Source organism: Mytilus edulis, chromosome 4 (assembly GCF_963676685.1).
Source record: "Mytilus edulis chromosome 4, xbMytEdul2.2, whole genome shotgun sequence".
In the NCBI taxonomy this organism is placed as follows: Eukaryota; Metazoa; Mollusca; class Bivalvia; order Mytilida; family Mytilidae; genus Mytilus; species Mytilus edulis.
The window spans coordinates 99,098,133-99,122,982 of record NC_092347.1 but is presented as its reverse complement, the minus strand read 5'-3'; the positions used below and the strand labels follow the sequence as shown (position 1 = coordinate 99,122,982).

Below are 24,850 nucleotides of genomic sequence, written 5' to 3'. Positions count from 1 at the left end.
ATATCTTCATAAGAACTAATGTTTCTTGAATAATTTTAATCAGATAATAAAATATTTATTTATAATAGTAAAAATAATATCATCAAATGGTATTTTGTCTGTTTGATTTGTAATTATAGTTTAATCGAAAATAAATTTCAAATCAATCGTTTAGTTTATTTATAACGATTACGATTGCAAAGACTACTAACTGAGTTTTCTTTCTTAGATGTTATAAGTGTTAATTATCTTCCATTTTTATGTATGTTGTAATTTGCTTTTGTTTTATATAGTTCAGTGTTTCTGTTGTTCATTTGTTTTCGTCTAATAGTTAATGTTTTCACGGTAGGTATAGTGTCCGGCTAGGATCGTGGTTTTTCGAGTGATTTGGTCCGTTATTTTTGAGTGTAAAAACATGCGATTAGGTCAATTAACTACTATTTCGTAATGATAATAGTTTTTAAATTACTACCCAAATTACTTTGATTACTATACATGTTTTGATCAACAAAGAAGCATAGTTTCCTTGTAACTGATTAATAAAATGAGTGTTTGTTATTGTCCGGGCTTTTTCGAGAGCAACTGTGAAATCGTCCGTGTTTTTTTATAAAGAAAATTGTGATAAAAAAAGGTATTCTTGACTTGAAAAAATGAGTTATTCTGATTTATAACTGTAATCAAGCGAAGGACACTATCATATCTTCCCAACAAATCACAAAACCATATTACTTCGGTGATAAAAAAAAATCTTTTTCAATTTAATTCTGATCGAAAAATTAACCGTTCTACCACAACTTTCAAATATAAAATTATAAATTATTGAATCCTTTATAAAAAGCTCTTCAGAACATAGTGCAGGGGACTTATAATCTTTTCAACTGCATTTGATGTTTTTGTTGTTGTCACAATTAATAAAATAATTTCCTGGTGAACCCCGGAGAGTTTTACACGGGACGTATAATGGTATACCGTTGTCCATCCGTCGTCAGTAAGTCAGAAAATAACTCACAAACGCTGTTACCGATTTACATGAAACTTCAAAGAAATGTTTATATCTATTGAGGTATCCGACAATTCGGATTTTATAAATTTTAGATTTTACGTTTCCGAGTTGTTGGATTTAATTAAACAAACTAGAGGCTATACAGAGCCTGTGTTACTCACCTTTGTCTATGTTCTGCAGTGCATATTAAAAAACAAAGGACTCTCTTCAACATTGAAGACAAGAACAGAATTCATGACAAAATTCTCTGTTATGGTTATGGTGGCTTGCTGGTCATGAATTCCTGCTTTACCAAAACATTATTGCTGTTTACAGTTATTTCTATCTATAATAAACTAGGTTTAGTAGATTCAGAGGAAATGATTTTTGTAAAAGTAAACGGACGATGAAGACGGACAGCGACAAACGCCAAGTGATGGAAAAATCTCACTTGACCCGGCTGTTTGGCCAGATGAGCTAAAAAGGAGTAACAGTTTTCAGAGAATATTTTTAAAGTGCTTTTAGAAGTTTTCACGAAACTTTGGTGACTGATTAACACAGATTACGGTAACCTCCCTTAAGTTTTTCATAGTATTTTGATATGACATTGAGAAATTATTTATAGGTTTCTTAGCGGATATCGCTCAATATCAACTCTAGTTATTTAATTTCAATATGATTTCTAACGGTATACCATTCTCCCCAATGACCTAACGAATAGCCAATGATTTACTGTGATATCATCTTATGATCCTGGCTAAGAAAATTAAATTAACGCAGATTTTTGTATCTCTTTTTCGTATCACACTCTGTGCAGTGTGTTACGAGGTATGTATATTCATGCAAGATGTAGATGATAAACCAAAACCATAAGAGAATAAAATTTTTCTTTGAAAACGCTTCGGGCGTAGCATGCGCTCATGGCACAGCTGCTTAAAAAAACGCACTAAGAAAACCTGGAGAGCAGAGAAGAATCAGAATAATGCTATGTATTCTAATGAAAAAAATCTGCTACCTGCTTCCACAAAATAAAATCATAAAAAACAAAATAAAAAAACATGTACACACTAAAGCCGACCATTTTTTATTCCCATTAATAATAAAATTAAAATTAAATTTCATAATTATATAGACAGTTAACAATGAAATGAGCTCAACACCCTATAAGTACGTACGTATCAATCCAAATTGTCTATTCTTTCATTAGATTGTTAACATTATGAATATATAATGAAAACATGTGATTTATAAGAACTTTAACTCTTTTTTATTGCTTCTAAATGAAAAAACACTGACATTTAACATTTTTAGCAATAAAAAATTTGTATAATCACTCGATAAAAAAGGACGCACTCGAAAAAGTCCGGAATGCTCTCGAAAAAACCCGAACACATAGAAATGAATTCAGTCTCAAAATGTCGTTTTCAATAGAGTAACAAGAACTTTTATAGAGTGTCTGTATATCTAAATATATAAGAAAAATGGCCATTGTTACATTATATTTCGTTTCTGTGTGAGTTACATTTCGGTGTTGTGTCGTAGGTTTCTTATATTTGATACGTTTCCCGCAGTTTTACTTTGTAACGCGGATTTGTTTTCTCTCTTTCAATTTATGAATTATGAACAGCGGTATACTACTTTTGCCTATATCTATGTACATTTTCATCGAAATTGGCATTAGTATTTGTAAAAAAATTGGCGTACGCGACACCACATGAATTACAGAGATCTTTAAAAAATAATTTTGCTATTGAACCTCATTATAGATATTTTTATTCCATTTACAACAAATACTGATAAAATTAGATAACAAAGATGATTTTAAACGCAGTTCAAAAGAATGTTTACAGCAGATAACAATATTATAGAGCAAAAAAAAAAAAAAAAAAAAACGAACACAAAAGTCTTATCAAGACATTTGTTAGATAGCCATTCTGAAAATACTGTTTGAAGAGACAAACAATGAGTATCACAGTTACAAATATATCTAAACAAAGGTGTTGTAGAACAAACATGAAGTGATATTTCAATAACAATTTTCTACAACACAGTCTAATAAGATATGTTGTTTGAAAAATCTGATAATTATAGATTATCGTTGATCAATTCAACGAGATTGATTTTCTCGCTTGATCCGGGTGGGCGAAAGCGAGAAAGGCAATCGAGTAGATATGATCATTGATAATCTGTTTATCGCTATTTCACCTATGACGATTTCATATCAATTTCGTAAGCAACGCCACGTGCCTGCTTAGTTTTTAGCGATAATTTTCCATCTCAAGCGAGTAGAATGATATGAAAAATTATCACAAAAAAGATCAAAGGAAAAATGTACAAAATAGCGATAATCCCGTTCATTGACCTGCAAACTTGAAACAGCTATCTCAAGACAAAGAACACTTTAAAAAAATGAAAAACAATCATTTAAAAATTTTTAAAGTCGAAAGCCCTTGTGATGATTAACCTTTATCTGGAACGCTTGAATCTGAATATTTTAAAGCTCATCATGTTCGAGAATCAATACAGTTGCAAAGTTCTTTGACAAAAAACATTCCAAACAAATAGTTAAATCCACCTAAGATCGATTTTTCCGTAGGGAGTTGCAACCGTATTTTCGACCACGTACGAACGAGCACTTGTAATTAGGGTTTGATTATGAACCAAAGCAGTACTGAACTTCTTCCTACTAAGCTTATGATACCCTCGGGGATTAATTGACCACCAGCAGCGGAATTGACCAAATGATGTATAACATAAAGACAACACTTCATTATAAATTTCATACTTCGCCAGCACAAGTGTACATTTGTACATTTGTACATAATACTGACTCGGACATCGACAAGTATGACAGGTGTTCCCTCAGAACCAGACATACCAAAAAAGAATAAAAAATTCAGATCATCATACTAATGACTATAACAATAAGTTAATTACACAGCCATGTTAATTTCTTCAACAAGTCATTTGGCTTTTGATGAATCTTAACAACACTGTGTGTGAGACCAATGGCTGTTAAACCTGTGGAATTTCATAAACAGATGCAGTTTAACTAAACCGTCTTGTTATCCTAGAAGTGACAACGATCTGAATTGTAAATCCAAACGTCTACATTGAAAATCACAGACTTTTCAACCAGTTTGTACTGGAAAAGATGAACAAGAGAACAGATCCTCCCTTAAACTATGCTTTTGCAACAACGGTCTCGATGCCGTCAAATTGAAAATACCTGCCTATTGTAAAGGTCAATCTGTATCTATCATTTTATTTTACCAAATCAATTGCAACTAGAATTTTCAATTACTAATACGTGTTGCGGGATCTCAACGTTTACAACTTCAAGTCTCAACCTCCTAATTGCGTCTGTGCTAGTTTCCCATGCAGAATGTAGTCGTTTCTATGAAAACAAATATAAAAGAGGAGCGAAAGATACCAGAGGGACACTTAAACACGCGATTAAGACGACGTCAGTACCAAGAATCTCTACTTTTAGACCATCATGTATTTTATGTGAAATTCAAACGGAACGTTCATTAACAAGGTATTGGTATCTTAAGATGAGAGAATTTATTTAGAATAAAAAAATAGGCAAAACGGTCTTTGACATAAACAAGGCACATCAACTCTCTCAGAGACAGGTGACGTTTTATAAAGTCTGAGTAGCAGGTAGAACCTCTGTAATACTTAAATGTGTGTCCCATATATAGGTGTGGTTGATATGTTGTTGCTCAGGTTGAGGGAAATTAATTATTTCAAAATTAAAATCGTCAAAAATATCCCAGGAATAGATTACCTTAGCCATATTTAGCACAATTTTTTTGGAATTTATTTTTGGTCCTCAATGCTTTTCAACTTTGTACTTGTTTGGCTTAGTAACTATTTTGATATGAGCGTCACTGGCTCAAACAGAAAGGACAAACGGACAAACAACAGTATACAAAACATAAAATAAAAACTGAATGCGGGGCAACACTAACCAAACAAAAAACTGTGGGGGGGGGGGGGGGGGGGATCGCAGATGCTTCGGCAGGGATATCAGATCAGGCTTCACATGTGGCACCCGTCATGTTGCTCATCTTAGTAAAAACCCGTTAATTAGTCTTATTAGGCAAATGAGGAAGCCATCTATGTTTTATTTTATACATAGTAATGACAGAACTAAACACCATCAATATATCACAATGTGAAATTAAATTATCTTGTTTTTTTAATCTTCGTGTGGTTCTGTACAAGATTTTTATGAAGTGTACCCGACCTGTTCAAAATAAATTGTCTTGAGAATGTACTTAGCTGTGATTTCGCCATTTGTGTCAAATGTTCGGACTGTTGGGTGTTGTTCAAAACAGTACAAGGTAAAATATTTTGCCCCATAACTTCCATTTATTTTTTCATACAAGATTTAATAGCTCATAGAAAGTCATTTACCAAAATTATAGTAGATTGTTGATTTTGTTTTATTTAGACTAATGTCTGTTATTTTTTCTTTTGAACCTTGATAGTCTATTTAGTTTTGTTTTGACCATGATTTTAGAATTCCGCGGTTCATTGTATTACGCTCAAAGGTGGCATTCAGCTCTGATGAACTGTAAATTCTATAAAATTTAATATTTTGAAAATTTAAATAACTTACACAATTCCATAACATACGATTTACTTGAAATAGATAGACATGTACAAGCAAAGACTCTAACTTAGTATATATATTAATACCAGAATATATTCCAAAAAATAACAATTTAGAAATAAGTAAAATGATATCACAGAAACATGCCTATATGCCCTCCTTTGTTTCTTTAGGATTTTTTTTAGAAGTAAGTCCCAATGATCACATAGACGTCTAGTGGAAACTAATAATTATATTCTGCCTAACATAGACCACATTCTGTTCATATCTTTTCCTTTGAGCTCCGTATTTTTGTGATTTTTACTTTTTATGTATAGCGCCAAGACCGCGAGACCGAATAAATAACGGGCATATATTACGAATATATTTTTCAGACAATCAACCAATATATTTTTGTTCCTCAAACCGTCATTGCATAAAAACGTAACATCTGCTATTTACAGGACAAGGTCATGTGTCGATTGGTACATTTCTAACGTAATAAAATTATGCAGCATTTAAATCATATTCTGTTATTTTTCTTACATGAGGTATGAAAGCGTTTAAATGTCAGAAACAAACTATGCATTCTGAATTAATAATGATCAATCAGTGAATGCATAAAAACAAATTTGAATATCAAAGGTTATTACCTGTGCTGACATTAAGCTAATTAGAATGGCATATAGGTCATTGTGGTTAACTTTCCAACCAATGTTTGCATTAAAACAACTGACGTAGTGTGTTTGTGTTATTTTTGGATTTAAAATTTTCCGAATTTACAACGTTTCCTTCTTTGCAATTTGTATAAAAAGAGAATGGTTCATCAATACTCTACATTCTTTCTTCGTGAGCATCTGAAAAACGTTAAAAACAAACAAGTTTCGGGTAAAGTGTTGTTTATTTTACTTTTATTATCAATGTGAGCTTATACTTAAAATTTTGCTGAGCAAATATTAATTTTCGTAATTGTTTGATGGAACTTTAAGATATTAATGGTAAAAAAATCAACAATCTTAGTGTTTTAATTTTCAAAAATCCATCAAATAACATAATGTATTTGGGATTGATTTATATTCGCGGGTATCAATTGTCATGGATTGAGGAAAACTTACATTTTCATGAATATTTTACGTTGCTGCTTTGGCAAAGTTTGCGTATATTTTTTTAAAAGAATTAAAACATTTAATTTTGTTGTTCCCCAGTACCCACGGAATCCACAGAAATGTGTACCTAACGAATAATAGTAAATATCCAGTATATAATATATAGTAATTTGATGTGACCTTGTTTTCTAACGATGTATTGTATCACTTATGCATGAGTTTACCAAAACTTCTGGTCCAATATGGATAATATTTACTTTATCTTGGCGTCACTGATAACAAGCGTTACTTTTGAAAAAATATTTAAAGTTAGGAAAAAAAATAAATTTGCAACATTTATACAAACATTTTTAAACTATAATCTAGTACGGATTTTAGGGTTAAAACCTCATGCTTTGTTATCGAAAGTTGTTTCAAATTATATATTGTATAGTTTCTGTGTTTCGTGTTTTACTCTCCCTTTAATTCAATCGTTCACTGAAATTCTATTCTAAATTAATACATATATAATATATAGCAAACGTAACGGCTCCCAATGTATAACAGATCAAAACAGCGATTCAACAATTTTAGAATTAACTCTAAGTGTATTTACATTGTTATATTGAGAAACAAATATGTTAGGTTACATCATACTCAAGTGCTAACAATTTGGCATTTCATAAATAATGACTTTTTTTGTTTTGATTTGTAATTTTTTATTCAATCAATGTTCATTTGCTTTAAAAATCATACTGTATGAGTACAATATGGTTCAAATTAAGCGTTTCATATTACATATTGAATCTTATTTTACGTCCGTTATCTGTGCACATATTTTGAAGCTTTGCTTTGAATTATTTAAATATGATAGATTATTTTTTTCCAACAGAACCATGAATATGTTACCAATAATCATTGGACTTGCTGCTGTAGTTACTTTAGGCTCAGCTCGTGTTTACCAAAGCAACACCTTGCCGTCAACTCGGAGATCAGTAGGATTGAGGGGATCTAGACTTACCGGAGATTGGAATAATGAACATATAAACAGTGGATTAAATGACGGACACTTGAGCGAAAGATGGAATGACGGACATTTGAGCGGAAGATGGAATGACGGACAATTGACCGGAAGTTGAATGACGGACATTTGACTGGAAGATTGAATGACGGACATTTGACTGGAAGATTGAATGACGGACGATTGACCGAAAGATGGAATGATGAACAATTGACCGGAAGATTGAATAGGGGACAACAGAATGGAGGTTTAACTAGTGGAAAAAGACGTAAGATATTATCAATATTTACTTTCAAATGAGTTCATTGATATTCAATATTGATAAACATAAATAAACTTGTATACCGCTGTTCAATAGTCAAAAATCAATTTAAGGAACATAAATACGATTAAAAAACTAAATTCGAGGAAAACAGGTCAACTGTTATAGTACAAAGACACGGAACAACAACATGTTTTTTTTTACATGTACATGTATGTGGATTTTTTCTAGAATATTTAGACTTATTTACTTAAAAATAAGAACAGTCATTGGTCGGACGAATTTAATTTGGTAACATACAACTAAAATATATATTTAATAGATAATAAAATCTGTTCAGACAAATTTGTAAAGATAAGCAATTTTTGGCTTTTCAAACATATTTGTTGGATAACAATAGTTTAAATGATAATTTTCAAAATGTTATTTTGTAGAATACAGATCTAGAAGATCAGCTGTTCACAGGCCACGTGTTTCATACAGAGGAAACAGAGGAAGTACCCGAAATCGTTTTGACAGTGGACGATTTAATAGATTGGGTGGCAATTCAGGATGGAGATCAAACTCAGGATATCATTCACGATGGTGTAAGTACTTACTTTTATATCTAATAAAATGCTTCCGCATTATGGGTTCTTTAAGATTTTGTGAAGACTTCTATATTTTCCAACAATACCGTTAAAATTTACATATAGTATATAGGTTTTTATATGCCATATACATAATTTTTAAAGTAGTCATGTTTAATAAAATTCTGGTATTTATTTATAAGCAAGTAAATGGTGCAAAAACATGGATCACAAACGAGAATAATAAAAATGTCAACGGTACAAGACAAAAATGTATCAACTAGGTATCTGAAATAAACATAATGTCAAAGACTAATTATATTATTCAACAAGTTATGTTTAGTAACTGATAAATAAAATATACTGTTTTTATTTTACAGAATATTTAAGTTGAGATTGACTGGAAGGACTACCATACATCATGTGTACATACAACGTTACATTTCGTAGATTTTATTACTTTTTTAAAAATAAGGAAATAAATATAAACAGCATTATTTTCCTCCCTTGAAAATATCTGTAAAAATCATGAGACTGAAATGAAGTTACAGTTGATTTTATTGTTCAGGAGTGTCACCCCTCCCCCACCTTAAGAAAATGACTATACCAAGTCAGGAATATGGCAGTTGTTATCCAATCGTTTGTTATGTTTGAACTTTTGATTTCTCCATTTTATTTGGGACTTTCCTTTTAAAACTTTCCTCGTAGTTCAGTATATTTGAGATTTTACTTTTTCCTACATTGTATATCTTAAATCCAAAACGCAATTAAAGGAAAAAAAATCCAAGATCTAATTGTAAAACTATTCAAATATTTATTAAGTTAAATCTACCATAAAATGTAAACGAATCAACACATGGAACGTGATTCCTGTCAAAATCTCAAGAGACTTTATGATACATCAACACTCAGGGAACTTGAATATCTATATCATATTTACTACACCAGTCATATAGGGTTTCATTTAGTTGACATCAATGTGTGAGAAAAACAAACAAAAATTAGAGTACACCTTTCAACAATGTGATATAATACCATTAAAACAACTAACAATGTCAACAAGGAAAGATCAAATGGCGTATAAACACTCTATAGACAAACCACATAACCCAAAATGACCACAACACAATAACACAATGGCGATATGTACAAATACAGAGCCACGCTAAAAGGTATTAAATAAAATTTGAGATGTTACTAAGATGATAAACAACGTTGGTACCTATACTCTTTATTTTTATACCATCATGTATTATTTATGAAGCTGATACGGAACATTTATCAACGAGGTACTGGTATCTTTCAATGGACCTTTTCAGAAAAAAAGACGTGATGTTTTTTTACATACCCCTGGTTCATTGATATTCGGAGCAAACACTTGTGATATTTACATAGACAGAGTACCAACTTTTTTTGTTTTTAGAAAAAGACGATGTTGTCTTTGATTTAAACCTGGTATATGTATATCAGCTTTCTTCAGAGACAGTGTAGACGTTTTATCAAGTTTGAGAAGCACAGTGCAAGCTAATGAATACCGAAATGTGTATCCCATTTACAGGTTAAGTTGATATTATTGCTCAGGTGAGATAAATTTATAATCTCGAAACAAAAATGGTATACTTTATCAAAGATTCTGGTACGGCGATGACTGCTTATGTCAAATAGGAGATATACGTCTAAATACGAAGTGAGGGATAGATAGAAGATACCAGAGGACATTAAAATGCATTTGTCCAAAATAAACTGAAAATGCAATGTTAAAAAAACGAGCATGACAAAAAAAACAAATAAAAGTACACAAAACACTATAAAAGAAAAGTAAAGACTGAGCCACACAAACTAGGGGTTATTTCAGGTGCTCTAGAAGGGTAGGCAGATCCTGGTCCACATGGGACATGTTATGAAATTGAAATCATCCCTTAGTTAGTTTATCGGACGCTATAACGAATTGACTGACCGTTATGGATAAAGATTTCGTTCATAAATAAAGGCAACAGAATTATACTGCTGTTCGAAATTCATAAAAAGATTGGGGAAAAAAAATCTGGGTTACAAACTTCAAGTTAAACTGAGGAAAACACAGCAAATATAAATGGAGAACAACGACACAACAGAAACACTAAAATGCAACACACACAGAAACGAACTTTAATATAACAACTGCCATTCTCCTGACTTGGTACAGGACATAATAAGAAAAAAATATGGGTTGAAACTGGTTTTGAGGCTAGCCAAACCTCGCGCTTTAATGGCAATGTTCAATATAACAGCAAAATAACAACATTACAAGACAGGACTACAATATAAGTATGCTAGAGTTTACGGCGTACGTGACACAAAATAAAACAGTAAAGAGATATTAAAACTCTTTTGATATTCAACCTCATTATATTGATGTCATTATTCCATTGACAACAAATATTAAAATTAGATAACCAAGATTCTGAACGCAGTGAAACGAAAAAAGAATGTTTACAGGAGATAGGAATAACAAAGACAAAAGGAAAACCAACAAAAAGGATAAAGATATTCGCTAGATAACCAGTCTCGGAAGTGTTTTTGAAGAGACAAGCAATGAGTTTTACAGCTACAATTAGATCTAAGAAAATGTGTAGTATAAAAATCAGAAAATTGATCGTAAGACAAAATATGCTTTAAAATATGAAAACAATTCATTATAAATAGCATGCATCCAAAGCTCTTGACTTGATTCACCTTTATCAGAAACTCTCAAAGCTGAATATCTGAAAGCCAATCATGGTAAAAATCACCACAGTTGCAGAGCTATATAACCTATTAAAATACTTAAATCCATCTAACAGTCTTTACTTAAACGTATTGATTTAACAGAGGTTCCTAGGCCGATGATCAGAATTGTCAATCAATGAATGTCGTCGACGGATTAAAGTGTAACCTTCATTGATTGATTTAAATCGTCTAAACGAAAGGAAGGCTAACGATGTGTTCATGTGGTATATCATTCCACAGGACTAACAATCCCCATCTTGCAACGCCTCCCCTCAGAAAAAAATAATACTACTGAATTCGACAATTGGAAACTGCAACACCATATGGTTGCCATGACACAATTGATGGTACAGGTATTATATTGAGTCCTCCCTGTAATTCTGTGAAAGGTAAAATAACAAAATAATCTCACAAGAAAAAATCAAAACGTAAATTCCGTAATCAAATGTGAAAATCAAAAGCTCAAACATATCAAACGAATGGATAACAATGTCATATACCTGACTTAGTACAGACATTTTCTTATAATTATAGCTTATAGCTAGCTAAACCTCTCACTTATATGACATTCGCATACAATTTAATGAGTGTGATGAACATTTTCAAACCTATTTTTCGACATAGACGCAGTCATAGTTATTATCATTATACACCACCAACTCGGCATGATTTCTCTATCAATGACCTTTTGCAAATTATACAAAAGCCGTAAGTACTTTATCACATTCTTATTTTTTTTTTGTTAACTCTCAAAACTTCTTTCTATGTTTAACGCATGATTTGAAACAACGGTTAAAAATCTTAATTCAATATGAGAGTACATTTGATGCAAAACACTTATCTCCATGACCAACATGTTATTGTCCCAACAGATAAGGCACTAAACAGTATCCTTTTTGTGTGTAAATCACATCACATAAACTGCTCAATAAATGAAATAGGTATTAGCAATTCAATATATAATTATCTTTTATTGATGTAAGGCATTCCAATTGATATTTGATAGTGTGTCTTATTATGTTGTGACGTTACACTATTGTTACAGATAAGGGTTAAGGTTTATTGTTTGCACCTTCCTAAGTCAGAAATCTGATTTTCAGTAGTTGTCGTTTGTTGGTGTGGTTCATAAGTGTTTCTCATTTCATGATTTTTGTACATAGGTTAAATTGTTGGTTTTTCCGTTTAAATTGTTTTATACTAGTAGTTTTTGGTTGTCAGCCAAGGCTCCATGTGCAACAAAAACAAACGCCAACATACATAGAAACGACTGCGATATTCCTAACTTAGTACGGTACATTTGGAAACAAAAATCATGGGATGAGCTTGGTTTAATGGTTAGCCAAACCTCCTGTTTATGATAATGTTAAGAAGAATAGCGCCAAAATGTGAACACAGTGAAAGAAACACAGCACAAACACTCAGAACAAGGAAACGCACAAACAAACAACATGCAAACCGCAGAACAACAACGAACATAATCCATCAACGACATACTCTACAGCATATCACAAACAGTGAAGCAATCATGTAATCTTGCACTTATAAAATTAATTTCACAATATACGTACAAACAATTTTAAAAACAATGAAGGTATGGACAGGCATATTTATAAGTATTTGGACTACAAACGATACGACATAACACATTATCCAACCGAAACCATAACAAAAAAAAATATACATGAAACCTCTTTCTTAATTAAAAACATTAACTTAATCAGCAGTCAAAGCCGGGTTTGAAACTACCTCTTCTAAAGTTGAGGTGAACAAGATGTAGATACTTAAATTTCCAAAGATATTTTAGAGTACATACACTCTAAGACTGTTTCATCTTGCAATGGTTTTTAAACCTTTGACTTTTCAACACTTTTCTAATTCCCAACGAAACGACAAATTGAAATAGTGGGTATTGCTTTGCTTTATAAAAAATAATGGGCCACGTAGGTATAATTATCTTCTCTTATGGAGGGATATATCCTACTGTGTAAAATATCACTCGAAATTCAAATAAAAAAATCTCTATAACTGACATTAACAAGATGCTTGATTTCTTGATTTACAACAATTTTGAGGACGTGTTTTTAATTCAGACAATCGGCATTCCCAGGGAAACAAACTATGCCTGTCTTCTTGCCGACTAGTTACTTTATTGTTATGAGACTGATTCAATAGAGGAACTTCTTAGGAAGAAAGAAAATATGCTAGCAGCATCTTTTACTTTATTTTATATATTTGATGTTCCCGCACACAATAATTCTATTTATGGGTGCTATGTTTATTACATATATACCATCGAACTTGCGATAAAGCAGAACAACAGATACAGTTAAGTCTGTCTCATATCTTGACTAACATCTAGAAATCGACAATGATAACAAACTTTTTACGACAAAATAGATGATTTCAACTTGCCAATTTGAACAATATTTCATTACTCAGAAGCAACAATCCATCAATGCCGGCATACGTAGTATATTTCTCCCCGTTGATATTCCAGGACTTATATTTGCTATCATGATTTCCTCAATAGAGGGTTACTCCTCAAAAAGAAGCTGTTAAACCAAGAGTTTCACGTAATCAAGATGAAATTAATCCTTCGTAACTTTAATGGGTTATAATAATTCCTATTTTGTGAAGAACCACACTAAATCTACTAGAAAATATACTAAAGATAAAATTATCAAAATGCTGGACTTTTTATCGACAATATATTTGTTGAGTTTGGAGGATTGATATTTCAACAGATAATTTGTATTCCAATCGTTATTAATGGTGCACCCCTACTGGTCAATTTGTTGTTGTACGAAATTCTTTAATTTTACTTTCAGATATATTGATGATGTCCTATTATTTCATAACCCATATTTTAGCAAATACTTACATCTCATATACCCCAGTGAACTTGAAATTAAGGATACTATTGATACTAGAAGGACTGCTCCATATCTTGATATTGTCCTCAGTATTGACACAGATGGACGACTTCACACTTAAATATATGACAACAGGACGATTTCAACTTCCCAATTATCAATTTCCCATTTCTCAGCTGTAACAGACTCTATGCCCCTTAGTATGGTGTTTACATATCTCAGTAACGTTATGTTCGTGCATGTTAACACTTTACGGACTGCATATACAGGAGTGTGTTTCTTACGCAGAAACCCCTCCCAGAATGTTAAGTAGAGAAAAGGTTAAAAATGACACTCTGTCTTAGATTGCTGTTTGCCATTAACGTCGTCTGGTCTTTTAATTACTGAACGTGACCTATTTCCGAATTTGACTGTTTTGCTGAGTGGGATTTCGCATTACTATAAGACGTGTTAATTTATTTAGTTATGATGTTGTGCTTGTAATTTTGATTGTATATTGTTAAATGTGTTGTCGCCTGTGGTTGTAATTCTATTTTTCAATATTTTTTAAGAAAGTAAAGAAAATTGGTCGCCCTGTTCATTAATAACATTTTAGTTTGGAGCAACTTAACGATTGTATACCATTTATTTGTTTTATTGTTTGATTTAAAAGAAATATCGACATAGCTTGATAATACAAGCAATTATCTTATTACTTGATAACGATTAGCAATGTCCTATTGTAATGTTTATTTTTGTATTTCTCTGTCCTGAATCTGAATGTTCTTGCATTTATTTGTACTGTAGTCCTGTCTTGTAATGTTGCTATTTTGGTGTTATATTTAACATTGCCATTAAAGCGCGAGGTATAACTAGCCGCAAAACCACACAATTTTTTTCTTATTATGTCCTGTACCAAGTCAGGAGAATGGCAGCTGTTATCTTAAAGTTCGTTTATGTGTGTGTTGTATTTTAGTGTTTCTGTTGTGTCGTTGTTCTCCTCTTATATTTGATGTGTTTCCCTCAGTTTAACTTGAAGTTTGTAACCCAGATTTGTCAATCGATTTATGAATTTCGAACAGCAGCATACTACTGTTGCCTTTATTTATTGACGAAATCAAGAGTTGGTTGACCATTATTGATAAAGAAAGGCCACACTGGTATAACACGTTTGCCTTTCTTATTCCATAACGGTCAGTCAATTCGTTATAGTGTCCGATAAACTAACGAAGGGATGATTTCAATTTCCTAACATGTCCCATGTGGAGCAGGATCTGCCTACCCTTCTGAAGCACCTGAAATAACCCCTAGTTTGTTTGGCTCAGTCTTTAGTTTTGTTTTATAGTGTTTTGTGTACTATTGTTTGTCTATTTGTCATTTTCGTTTTTTTAAACATTGCATTTTCAGTTTATTTTGAACTAATGAATTTTAATGTCCCTCTGGTATCTTCTATCTTCCCCTAACTTGATATTTAGACGTAAGCAGTCATCGCCGTACCAGAATCTTTGATAAAGTATATTTATCTCACCTGAGCAATAATATCAATTTAACCGGTAAATGAGATACACATTTGGGTATTCATTAGCTTGCACTGTACTTCTCAAACTTGATAAACGTCTGCACTGTCTCTGAGGAAAGCTGATTTACATATACAAGGTTTAAATCAAAGACAACATCGTCCTTTTTCTAAAACCAAGTTGGTACTCTGTCTTTGTAAATATCACAAGTGTTTGCTCCGAATATCAATGAACCAGGGGTATGTCAAAAAATGGCACGTCCTTTTTTATGAAAAGGTACATTAGAAGATACCAGTACCTGGTTGATGAATGTTCAGTATCAGCTTCATAAATAGTACATGATGGTATAAAAGTAAAACGTTAAGGTACCAACGTTGTTTATCATCTTAGTAACATATCAAATTTTATTTAATACCTTTTAGCGTTGCTCTGTATTTGTACATATCGCCATTGTGTTATTGTGTTGTGGTCATTTTGGGTTATGTGGTTTGTCTATAGAGTGTGATCTTTCCTTGTTGACATTGTTCTTTGTTCGCCTACAGTTTATAGTAGATGTAACTTAATAAATATTTTAATTGTTTTACCATTAGATCTTGAATACTTTTCTTTAATTGCGTATTGGGTTTAAGATATACAATTTAGGGAAAAATAAAATCTCAAAAATACCGAACTCCAAGGAAAATTTTAAAAGGAAAGTCCCAAATGAAATGCCAAATTCGAAAGTTCAAACACATCAAAGGATTGGATAACAACTGCCATATTCCTGACGTGGTATAGTCATTTTCTTAAGTAGGAGGGGGTGGGGGTGACACTCCTGAACAATAAAATCATTTCAGTAACATGATTTTTCAGATATATTCAACGAAAGAAAATAATGTTGTTTATATTAATTTCTTTATTTAAAAAAAAAAAGTAATAAAATCTACGAAATGCAACGTTGTATGTACACATGATGTATGGTAGTCCCTCCAATCAATCTCAACTTAAATATTCTGTAAAATAAAAACAGTATACTTTATTTATCAGTTACTAAACATAACTTGTTTAATAATATAATTATTCTTTGAAATTATGTTTATTTTGGATACCTAGTTGATACATTTGTGTCTTGTACCGTTGACATTTTTGTTTCTCGTTTGTGATCCATGATTTAGCACCATTTACTTGCTTATAAATAAATACCAGAATTTTTTAAACATGACTACTTTCAAAATTATGTATATGGCATATACAAACCTACATACTATATGTAAATGTTAACGTTCTTGTTGGACAATATATAAAAAAAGTCTAACGCTACGTTGGTTATGGGAAATTTGAAGTCTTCACAAAATGATATAGAACCCATAATGCGGAGGCATTTTATTAGATATAAAAGTAAACACTTACACCATCGTGAATTATATCCTGAGTTTGATCTCCATCCTGAATTTCTACCCAATCTATTAAATCGTTCACTGTCAACACGATTACGGATACTTCCTCTGTTTCCTCTGTTTCCTCTGTATGAATTGCTTTGTCTGAAAACAGCTGATCTTCTAGATCGGTATTCTGCAAACACATTTTTTGAAAATTATCATTTAAACTATTGATCTCCAACAAATATGTTTAAAAAGCCAATAATTGTTTATCTTTACAAATTTCACAGATTTTATTATCTATTCAATATATATTTTTTAGTTGTAAGTTACCAATCTTAATTCGTCCGACCAATTACTGTTCTAAGTTTTAAGTTAATAAGTCTATATATTCTAGAAAAAAAATCCATATACATGTACATGTAAAAAAAAATGTTGTTGTTCCGTGTCTTCGTACTATAAAAGTTAACGGATTGTCCTTGAATTTAGATTTTAAATCGCATTTGTGTTTCCTTAATTGATTTTTGACTATTGAACAGCGGTATACAACTTTATTTATGTTTACCAATATTGAATATCAATGAACTCCTTTGAAAGTGAATATTGCTAATACTTACGTCTTTTTCCACTAGTTAAACCTCCATTCTGATGTCCCCTATTCAATCTTCCGGTCAATTGTCCATCATTCCATCTTCCGGTCAATTGTCCGTCATTCAATCTTCCGGTCAATTGTCCGTCATTCAATCTTCCGGTCAAATGTCCGTCATTTATTCTTCCGGACAAATGTCCGTCATTTAATCTTCCGGTCAATTGTCCATCATTCCATCTTCCACTCAATTGTCCGTCATTCCATCTTCCGCTCAAATGTCCATCATTCAATCCACTGTTACGATGTTCATTATTCCAATCTCCGTTAAGTCTAGATCCCCTCAACCCTAATGATCTCCGAGTTGATGGCAAGGTGTTGCTGTTGTATACACGAGCCGAGCCCAAAGTTACTACAGCAGCAAGTCCAATGATTATTGGTAACATATTCATGGTTCTGAGGGAGAGAAATAATCTATTATATTTAAAAAATTCAAAACAAAGCTTCAAAATATGTGCACAGATAACGGATGTAAAACTAGAGTCAAAATGTCATATGAAACGCTTAATTTGAACCCAATTGTACTACTCATACAGTATGATTGTTAAAGCAACAGTCATTGAATAAAAAATTAAAAATCAAAACAGAAAAGTCATTATATATGAAATGCAAAATTGTTAGCAATTGAGTATGATGTAACCTATAAACATATTTGTTTCTCAATATAACAATGTAATTACACTTAGAGTTAATTCTAAAATTGTTGAATCGCTGTTTTGGTCTGTTATACATTGGGAGCCGATACCTTAGATATATATTATATAGATTCATTTAGAATAGAATTTCAGTGAAAGATTGCCCGAAAAACATATTAAAACACGATACACAGAAACTGAACAATATATAATTTGAAACAACTTTCGAAAGCAAAGCACAGGTTCATAACCCTCATATCCTTACTTACTTTATAATAACAATGTTTGTTAAAAATGATGAAATATTTTTATTGTTTCTTAACTATAAATCATTTTTTTAAGCAACGCTTGTTATCAGTGACGCCAAGATAAAGTAATTTTATTCCTTATTGGACAAAAAGTTTGTATCAAATCATGCACAATTGATATACAAGAAATCGTTAGAAAACAAGGTCACATCAAATTTCTTTTAATATATACTGTAAATTTTCTCACGGAATTGATACAAACTTTGCCAAAGCAACAACATTAAATGTTCCCGAAAAATGTAAGTTTTCCCCATGTCTATATAATTTAATTGATTTGGATAAGTTAAAACACTTAAGTTGCTTTTGCTACTAATATCTAAAGAAGATCCATAAAACGACAATGAAAAAAAAAATTAGTCAGCAATACTATAAGTATAAGCTTAAATGGATAATAAAAGTATAAAAAGCACTTTACCTGAATCTTCTTTCTTTTTAACGCTTTGCAAATAATCACTTAGAACGAATGTAAAGTATTGATGAAACATTCTCCTTTTATACAAATTGCAAAGAAGGAAACGTTGTAAATTCGGGAAATTCTTAAAACCCAAACTACACAAACAAACTACGTTAATTCATTTGATACAATAATAGGTTATAAAATTTACCACAATGAACTATATGTCATTCTTATTAGCTTAATGTCAGCACAGGTAACAACCTTTAATATTCTAATCTGTTATTATACAATCACTAATTTATCATTATGAATTCAGAATGCATAGTTTGGTTATGACATTGAAACGCTTTCATACTTCATTTAAGAAAAGTACCAGACAATGATTTAACTGCTGCATATGTTTATTACTTTATCAATGTACCAATCGACACATGACCTTGGCTTGAAATAATGTTGTTGCGTTTTTTCATAAAACAAATAACATAATTTTTCTGCGTATCATTTCAGTTTTTGTTGAGTAATTCTAATTAGAAAGTATTTCAGAAAAAAGTTTTATACACCTGGAATATCTACTTCACAAATAATACATGATCGTCTGGGGATAAATAATCTAGGTACAACCAACGTTCATAGCTGAAAATTTGCAAGCCAACCATGTTCAAGAATCAACCCAGTTGCAGAGCTATATTACAAAAAAAGATCCTAACAAAAGATAAACTATTTCCGAGTGAGTTGAAACTGTAGTTTCTTTCTGGTTTCAAAAAGTGAATCAACGGACACTTGTAATTAATCATATCAGTACCGAAGTTCGCTAATGATACCGCGGATCTTGAGAATCCACCAGCAGCGGTGTTGACACACACTGTATAAAACATCATTTCATTATAAATTTCATAAGTCCAAAGCACGCGTGTACATTTGTAAAGGTCCAACACAAATTCTAGAATATGCAGTAAGTTAATTATAGGGCAATACAAAGCTTAAGACAGTTTGAAAAACAAATATATATATTGTTTGATTGTCTGAAAAATTTGTCCGCAATATACACCCGCTATATAGTCGGTCTCGCAGTCTAAGACCTCTCAAAGGAAAAAGTATAATACATATAATTATTTTAGGCATATCCTCTGCAGAATCTAAAGTGGAAGTTTCCCTTGTCTTTCTTGTCGTGTGTCTATGTGCTTATTGTACATCACTTCTACACAAAGTCTTAAAGAAACACAAAAGGGCATAGAGACATGTTTCTGTGTTGCCATTTTCGACTTTTTCCTAATGTGATATTTCTTTGAATATTTTCTTGTAATAATATATATTAAGCTAGAGTCTTTGCTTGTACATGTCTATCTTTTTCAAGTAAATCGTATGGAATCATATAAGTTATTTGAATTTTCAGGATATTAAATTTTACAGAATTTACAGTTCATCAGAGCTGAATGTCATCTTTGGGCGTAATAAAATGAGCCGTGGAATGCTAACACCATGGTTCAAACAAAACGAAATAGACTATCAAGATTCGAAAAAATTACAGACATGAGTCTAAATAAAAACAAAATTATCATGGAAATTATTATTGAACAGGTCGGGTACATTTTATAAATATCTTATAAAAAAACACAAGAAGATTAAAGAAACAAGATAATTTAATTTCACAATAAAATACATTGTTGATGTTCAGTTCTGCTCATTAATAATCCAAACGTTTTTGATTGGGTTCCATTAATATATTTTACAAAACATGTGTGTGAAACAGCGCTTTCAGTTTATTGTGAGTTGCACAGTATATTGACCTATAATGGTTTATTTTTATAAATTGCTATTTTGATGGAGAGATTTTCATTGGCACTGAAACCACATCTTCCTATATCTATTATGAGTTTGAAGGTCTCTTTGGTATTTTTCGCTGCCCTTTTAAGTCGACTCAATTCTAGACATATACCTCGAATTTGACATGAGCGGTAACCCTAGTACCAGAATGTAAGACAAACAAGACAATTTTAATTTTGAAATGATTCATTTCCCTCAACCTGAGCAACAAAATATCAACCTCACCTATATATTGAAAACATATTTAGGTATTGAAGCGGTTCTACCAGACTTTATTAAAACTTAACCAGTTTCTGATCAGACAGTTGGTGTACCAGGTTAATGTCAAATATAAAAAAAGAAGATGTGGTATTATTGTCAATAAGACAACTCTCCACAAGAGACCAAAATGACACAAAACCCAACAACCATAGGTCACCGTTCTGCCTTCAACACTGGGCATTTTGTCTGTTTTCTAAAACAAAAGATCGTCTGAAAATACAAATAGCTTGTAAATGAACATTCCGTGTGAATATCAGCAAAAATTCCTATGGTCTAAACGTATAGATACTAAGTACTGACGTCATCTTAATCGCGAGTATACGTGTTCTTTTTATTTGTTTTATAGAAAAGAATAAATTGTACAGAGCCGATGCAAGATACAGGTATCACGATATTTCTGACCTTTGGATAACCCATTTCGCAAGCAAGTGTTATAGGTAATGTTGAGAACGTGGAAAGCCAATACGATTTTAATGGTGAATTATGTCTATCCCAAATTCATGTATTTGGTTTTGATGTTATATTTGTTATTCTCATCGGATTTGGTCTAATGCTTAGTCCGTTGCTGTGTGTGTTACATTTTAATGTTGTGTCGTTGTTCTCCTCTTATATTTAATGCGCTTCCATCAGTTTTAGTTGATTACCCCGATTTTGTTTTTTGTCCATAGATTTACGAGTTTTGAACAGCGGTATACTACTGTTGCCTTTATTTATCACAGGTGCAATCAGGAGATTAAGACTTGAAGCCGTCATTGTTGAGATACTGCAACGCATATTTGAAATAGAAATTTCGTTGAAATTGGTTTGGCATGGGTATGATAAAATGATAGATACAGACTGGCCTTCATAATAGGCAGGTATTTTCGATTGAACTGACTTATATAATTATGATTAAGGAATTACCTAAGTTGGCGGCATTGAGACTGTTGTTGTCAAAGGAAAGTTAAAGGGAGGATCTCTTCTCGTTTTCATCTTTTCCAGTACAAACTGGTTGAAAAGGTCTGTGAAAAGTAAAATCACAAAAATACTGAACTCAGAGGAGAATCTAATCGAAAAGTCCATAATCACATGGCAAAATCAAATGACAAAACACATAAAAAACGAATGGACAAGAACTGTCTTATTCCTGACTTGGTACGGCATTTTCAAACGTAGAAAACGGTGGATTAAACCTGGTTTTATAGCGCTAAACCTTTCACTTTGTTGATGTCTTTCAATGTCTTAAATGATAGCTATAATATTGTTTTGGTTTGAATGAGGGTTTGTAACTGTAGTTTCAAAATATACCTCTGCTGGTGGACTTTCAGTCCCCGATGGTATCATTAGCTCAGTAGTCAGTGCTTTGGTACTGACATGATTTAACAAACTTTACTAAAATTGTTCGTTAATAAATTTTGAAATTATTATGAAACTAAGGTTTCAACTCCCTCAGGCAAAGTTGGCTATTTATTTTAGATAACTTTGACATATAGCTCTTCAACAATTTTCGGCACTTATCTATCTTCGGATTTCAAATGTTTGGCTTTGAGCGTTCCTGATGAAGTTAAATCCAGAAAGCGCTTCGGACGCATGAAATAATTAAACGTGTTGTTTTTATTTTTTTTGTACAGATAATTAAGTTTTAAAAGATAGATAAAGCGTAGTGCTAATGTGATGAATAACTTTCGACTTTTGTATAAACGACTTCCGGTCATGTCTATCGACATCATGGAGAGTTTGTAGTGTACAATAACGATAAACATGACTGTGTCGACATCGATGAGTAGAGCTGAAAATGTTAACCACATTCACCGAGTAACAGGAAGTATTAGATGGAATACAATGTACCTATGTCATCATTTTGTCCAAAGCAACCATATGGTATCGTAGTTTCCAATTGGTAAATCCAGTAATCTTCTTTTTTTTTTCTACGGAAAGGCGTTGCAAGATGAAGATACTAATAGTAAGTCCCGTGGTATCGTTTCTCCATGATGTAAACTTTTATAAAATGGATTGAATGAGCGGGCTGACTCAATGCTGGAAAATAAAGTATGCTTACACTGTTGTAAATGCATGATATGGTGGCACATACGTTTGTTTAGCTTTCCCCTCGTGTCACCGATGGATACCAATCCGCAATTCAGATCATTGTATTACTCAAGTTATTTCACTTGACTGGGTGGAGTCTAGCCGGTTCGCTCATAATAAACCAGTTCATCTTAACATAGGTGTTTTAGGATAAACTCATCAATAAAGTGTGCAATCATTGTTTTGTAAATTCATTTGATGACACTGACAGGTGATTAGAAATCAGTAATAATTATAACGGCAATCATCCTTATCACACACATCTTCAAATATACTGTCCTTATGCAAATTAAAACATAAACTCCGCCCGATCAGTTGAAATAACATTGGTAATAACTTCTAGGAAAACAAGACGTTTAAGTAAACTTGCATCTATAAATAAAATTTCACAGTTTGTGCAATCATTGGCCGATGAGACAGTGTTGTTCAGAGTCACCAAAAGCCAAAATGTCTAGAAGGAGAACTAAAGATGGCTCATGGTATGAATGTTTTAGATATTTGGAATGTCTGGTTATAAGAGAACACCTGCCATTTCAGACGATATCGTGTTCATGATAACATCTGTGTGGGATCTTTTCACAATGGTCGATGTCCGAGTCAGTATTTTGTACAAATATACACTTGTGCTTCCGACGTATGAAGGCATGTCTGGTTATAAGTGGATAACTGCCATTTCAGACGATACCGTGTTCATGATAACACTTGTGTCGGATCTTTAAATAATGGTCGATGTCCGAGTCAGTAGTTTGTACACATGTACACTTGTGCTTCCGACGTATAAAATGTACAATGAAGTGTTGTCTTTGTGTAATACATCATTTGGTCAATTCCGCTGCTGGTGGTCAATTAACCTCCGAGTGTATCAATTAGCTTAGTAGGAAGTAGTGTAGTTCTGCTATTTATAACCAAACCCTAAGTACAAGTGATCGTTCGTACGTGGTCGAAAATACGGTTGCAACTCCCCAGGGAATAATCGATCTTTGATGGATTTAACTATTTGTTTGGAATGCTGTTTGTCATAGAGCTTTGCAACTGTGTTGATTCTCGAACATGATGAGCTTTAAAATATTCAGAATCAAGCGTTCCGATAAAGGTTAATCAAGACAAGGGCTTCAGACTTATAAAATTTAAAAATTATTGTTTTCATTATTTAAAGAGTATTTTGTTTTGAGATTATACTTTCTGTTTGTTCTACTACACCTCTCTTAAGTTCTATTTGTAACTGTAATACTCATTGTGTGACTCTTCAAACAGTATTCCGAGACGAGTTATCTGTCGAATTTTGAAATTACTAAAAAACGAAGGTTTCAACTCCCGCAGGCAAAGTTGACTTTAGATGAATTTGGCTATTCGTTTAAGGTATTTTTGTCATATAGTTCTTCAGCGGCTTCGGTACTTATATATCCTCGGATTTTAGTGTTCCTGTTGAAGATAAATCCAGATAAGCTATTCGGACGCATGGAATTATGAAACGTGTTATTTGCAATTTTTTTCTTGATATTAAACACCTGTTTTTTCGTTTTATTTTTTTGATCTATGACGTAGTAAACATTGTTTTTTCACTGCGTTCAGAGTCTTGGTTATCTAATTTCAAAATGTATTGTAAAGGAAACAATGCCATCAATAATGAGGTTTAATAGCAAATGATTTTTTAAAAATCTTTCAAAATATGTCATGTGGTGTCACGTACGCGGGAGTGTACGCGGGAGACTCTTCAAACTAGTATGAGAAATTTT

General features: G+C 32.2%; 1 protein-coding gene and 1 long non-coding RNA gene across 2 annotated transcripts; one reads left to right on the top strand and one right to left on the bottom strand.

Moving 5' to 3' along the window:
• Nucleotides 1-4,959: 4,959 nt before the first annotated feature.
• Nucleotides 4,960-8,995, top strand: LOC139518590 (uncharacterized). Its single transcript, XR_011663423.1, has 3 exons — nucleotides 4,960-7,938; nucleotides 8,367-8,519; nucleotides 8,882-8,995. It is a non-coding gene; the product is annotated as an uncharacterized lncRNA (long non-coding RNA).
• A 7,527-nt stretch (nucleotides 8,996-16,522) lies between these two features.
• Nucleotides 16,523-19,060, bottom strand: LOC139518591 (uncharacterized). The gene is made up of 4 exons (XM_071310068.1): nucleotides 18,981-19,060; nucleotides 17,594-18,018; nucleotides 17,008-17,169; nucleotides 16,523-16,610 (listed from the first exon to the last, which is right to left on the bottom strand). Coding segments are annotated over exons 2-4 (585 nt in total). The 5' UTR covers nucleotides 18,015-18,018; nucleotides 18,981-19,060; the 3' UTR covers nucleotides 16,523-16,608.
• Between the last annotated feature and the right edge of the window lie 5,790 nt (nucleotides 19,061-24,850).

What these genes read in the sequence shown, in the direction of transcription:
- LOC139518591 (XM_071310068.1), bottom strand. Translation starts at nt 18,014, where the DNA reads ATGAATATGTTACCAATAATCATTGGACTTGCTGCTGTAGTAACTTTG. An exon ending in TTTAACTAGTGGAAAAAGAC is followed by an intron (nt 17,170 to 17,593) that starts GTAAGTATTAGC and finishes ATGTGTTTGCAG; the next exon opens with AATACCGATCTAGAAGATCA.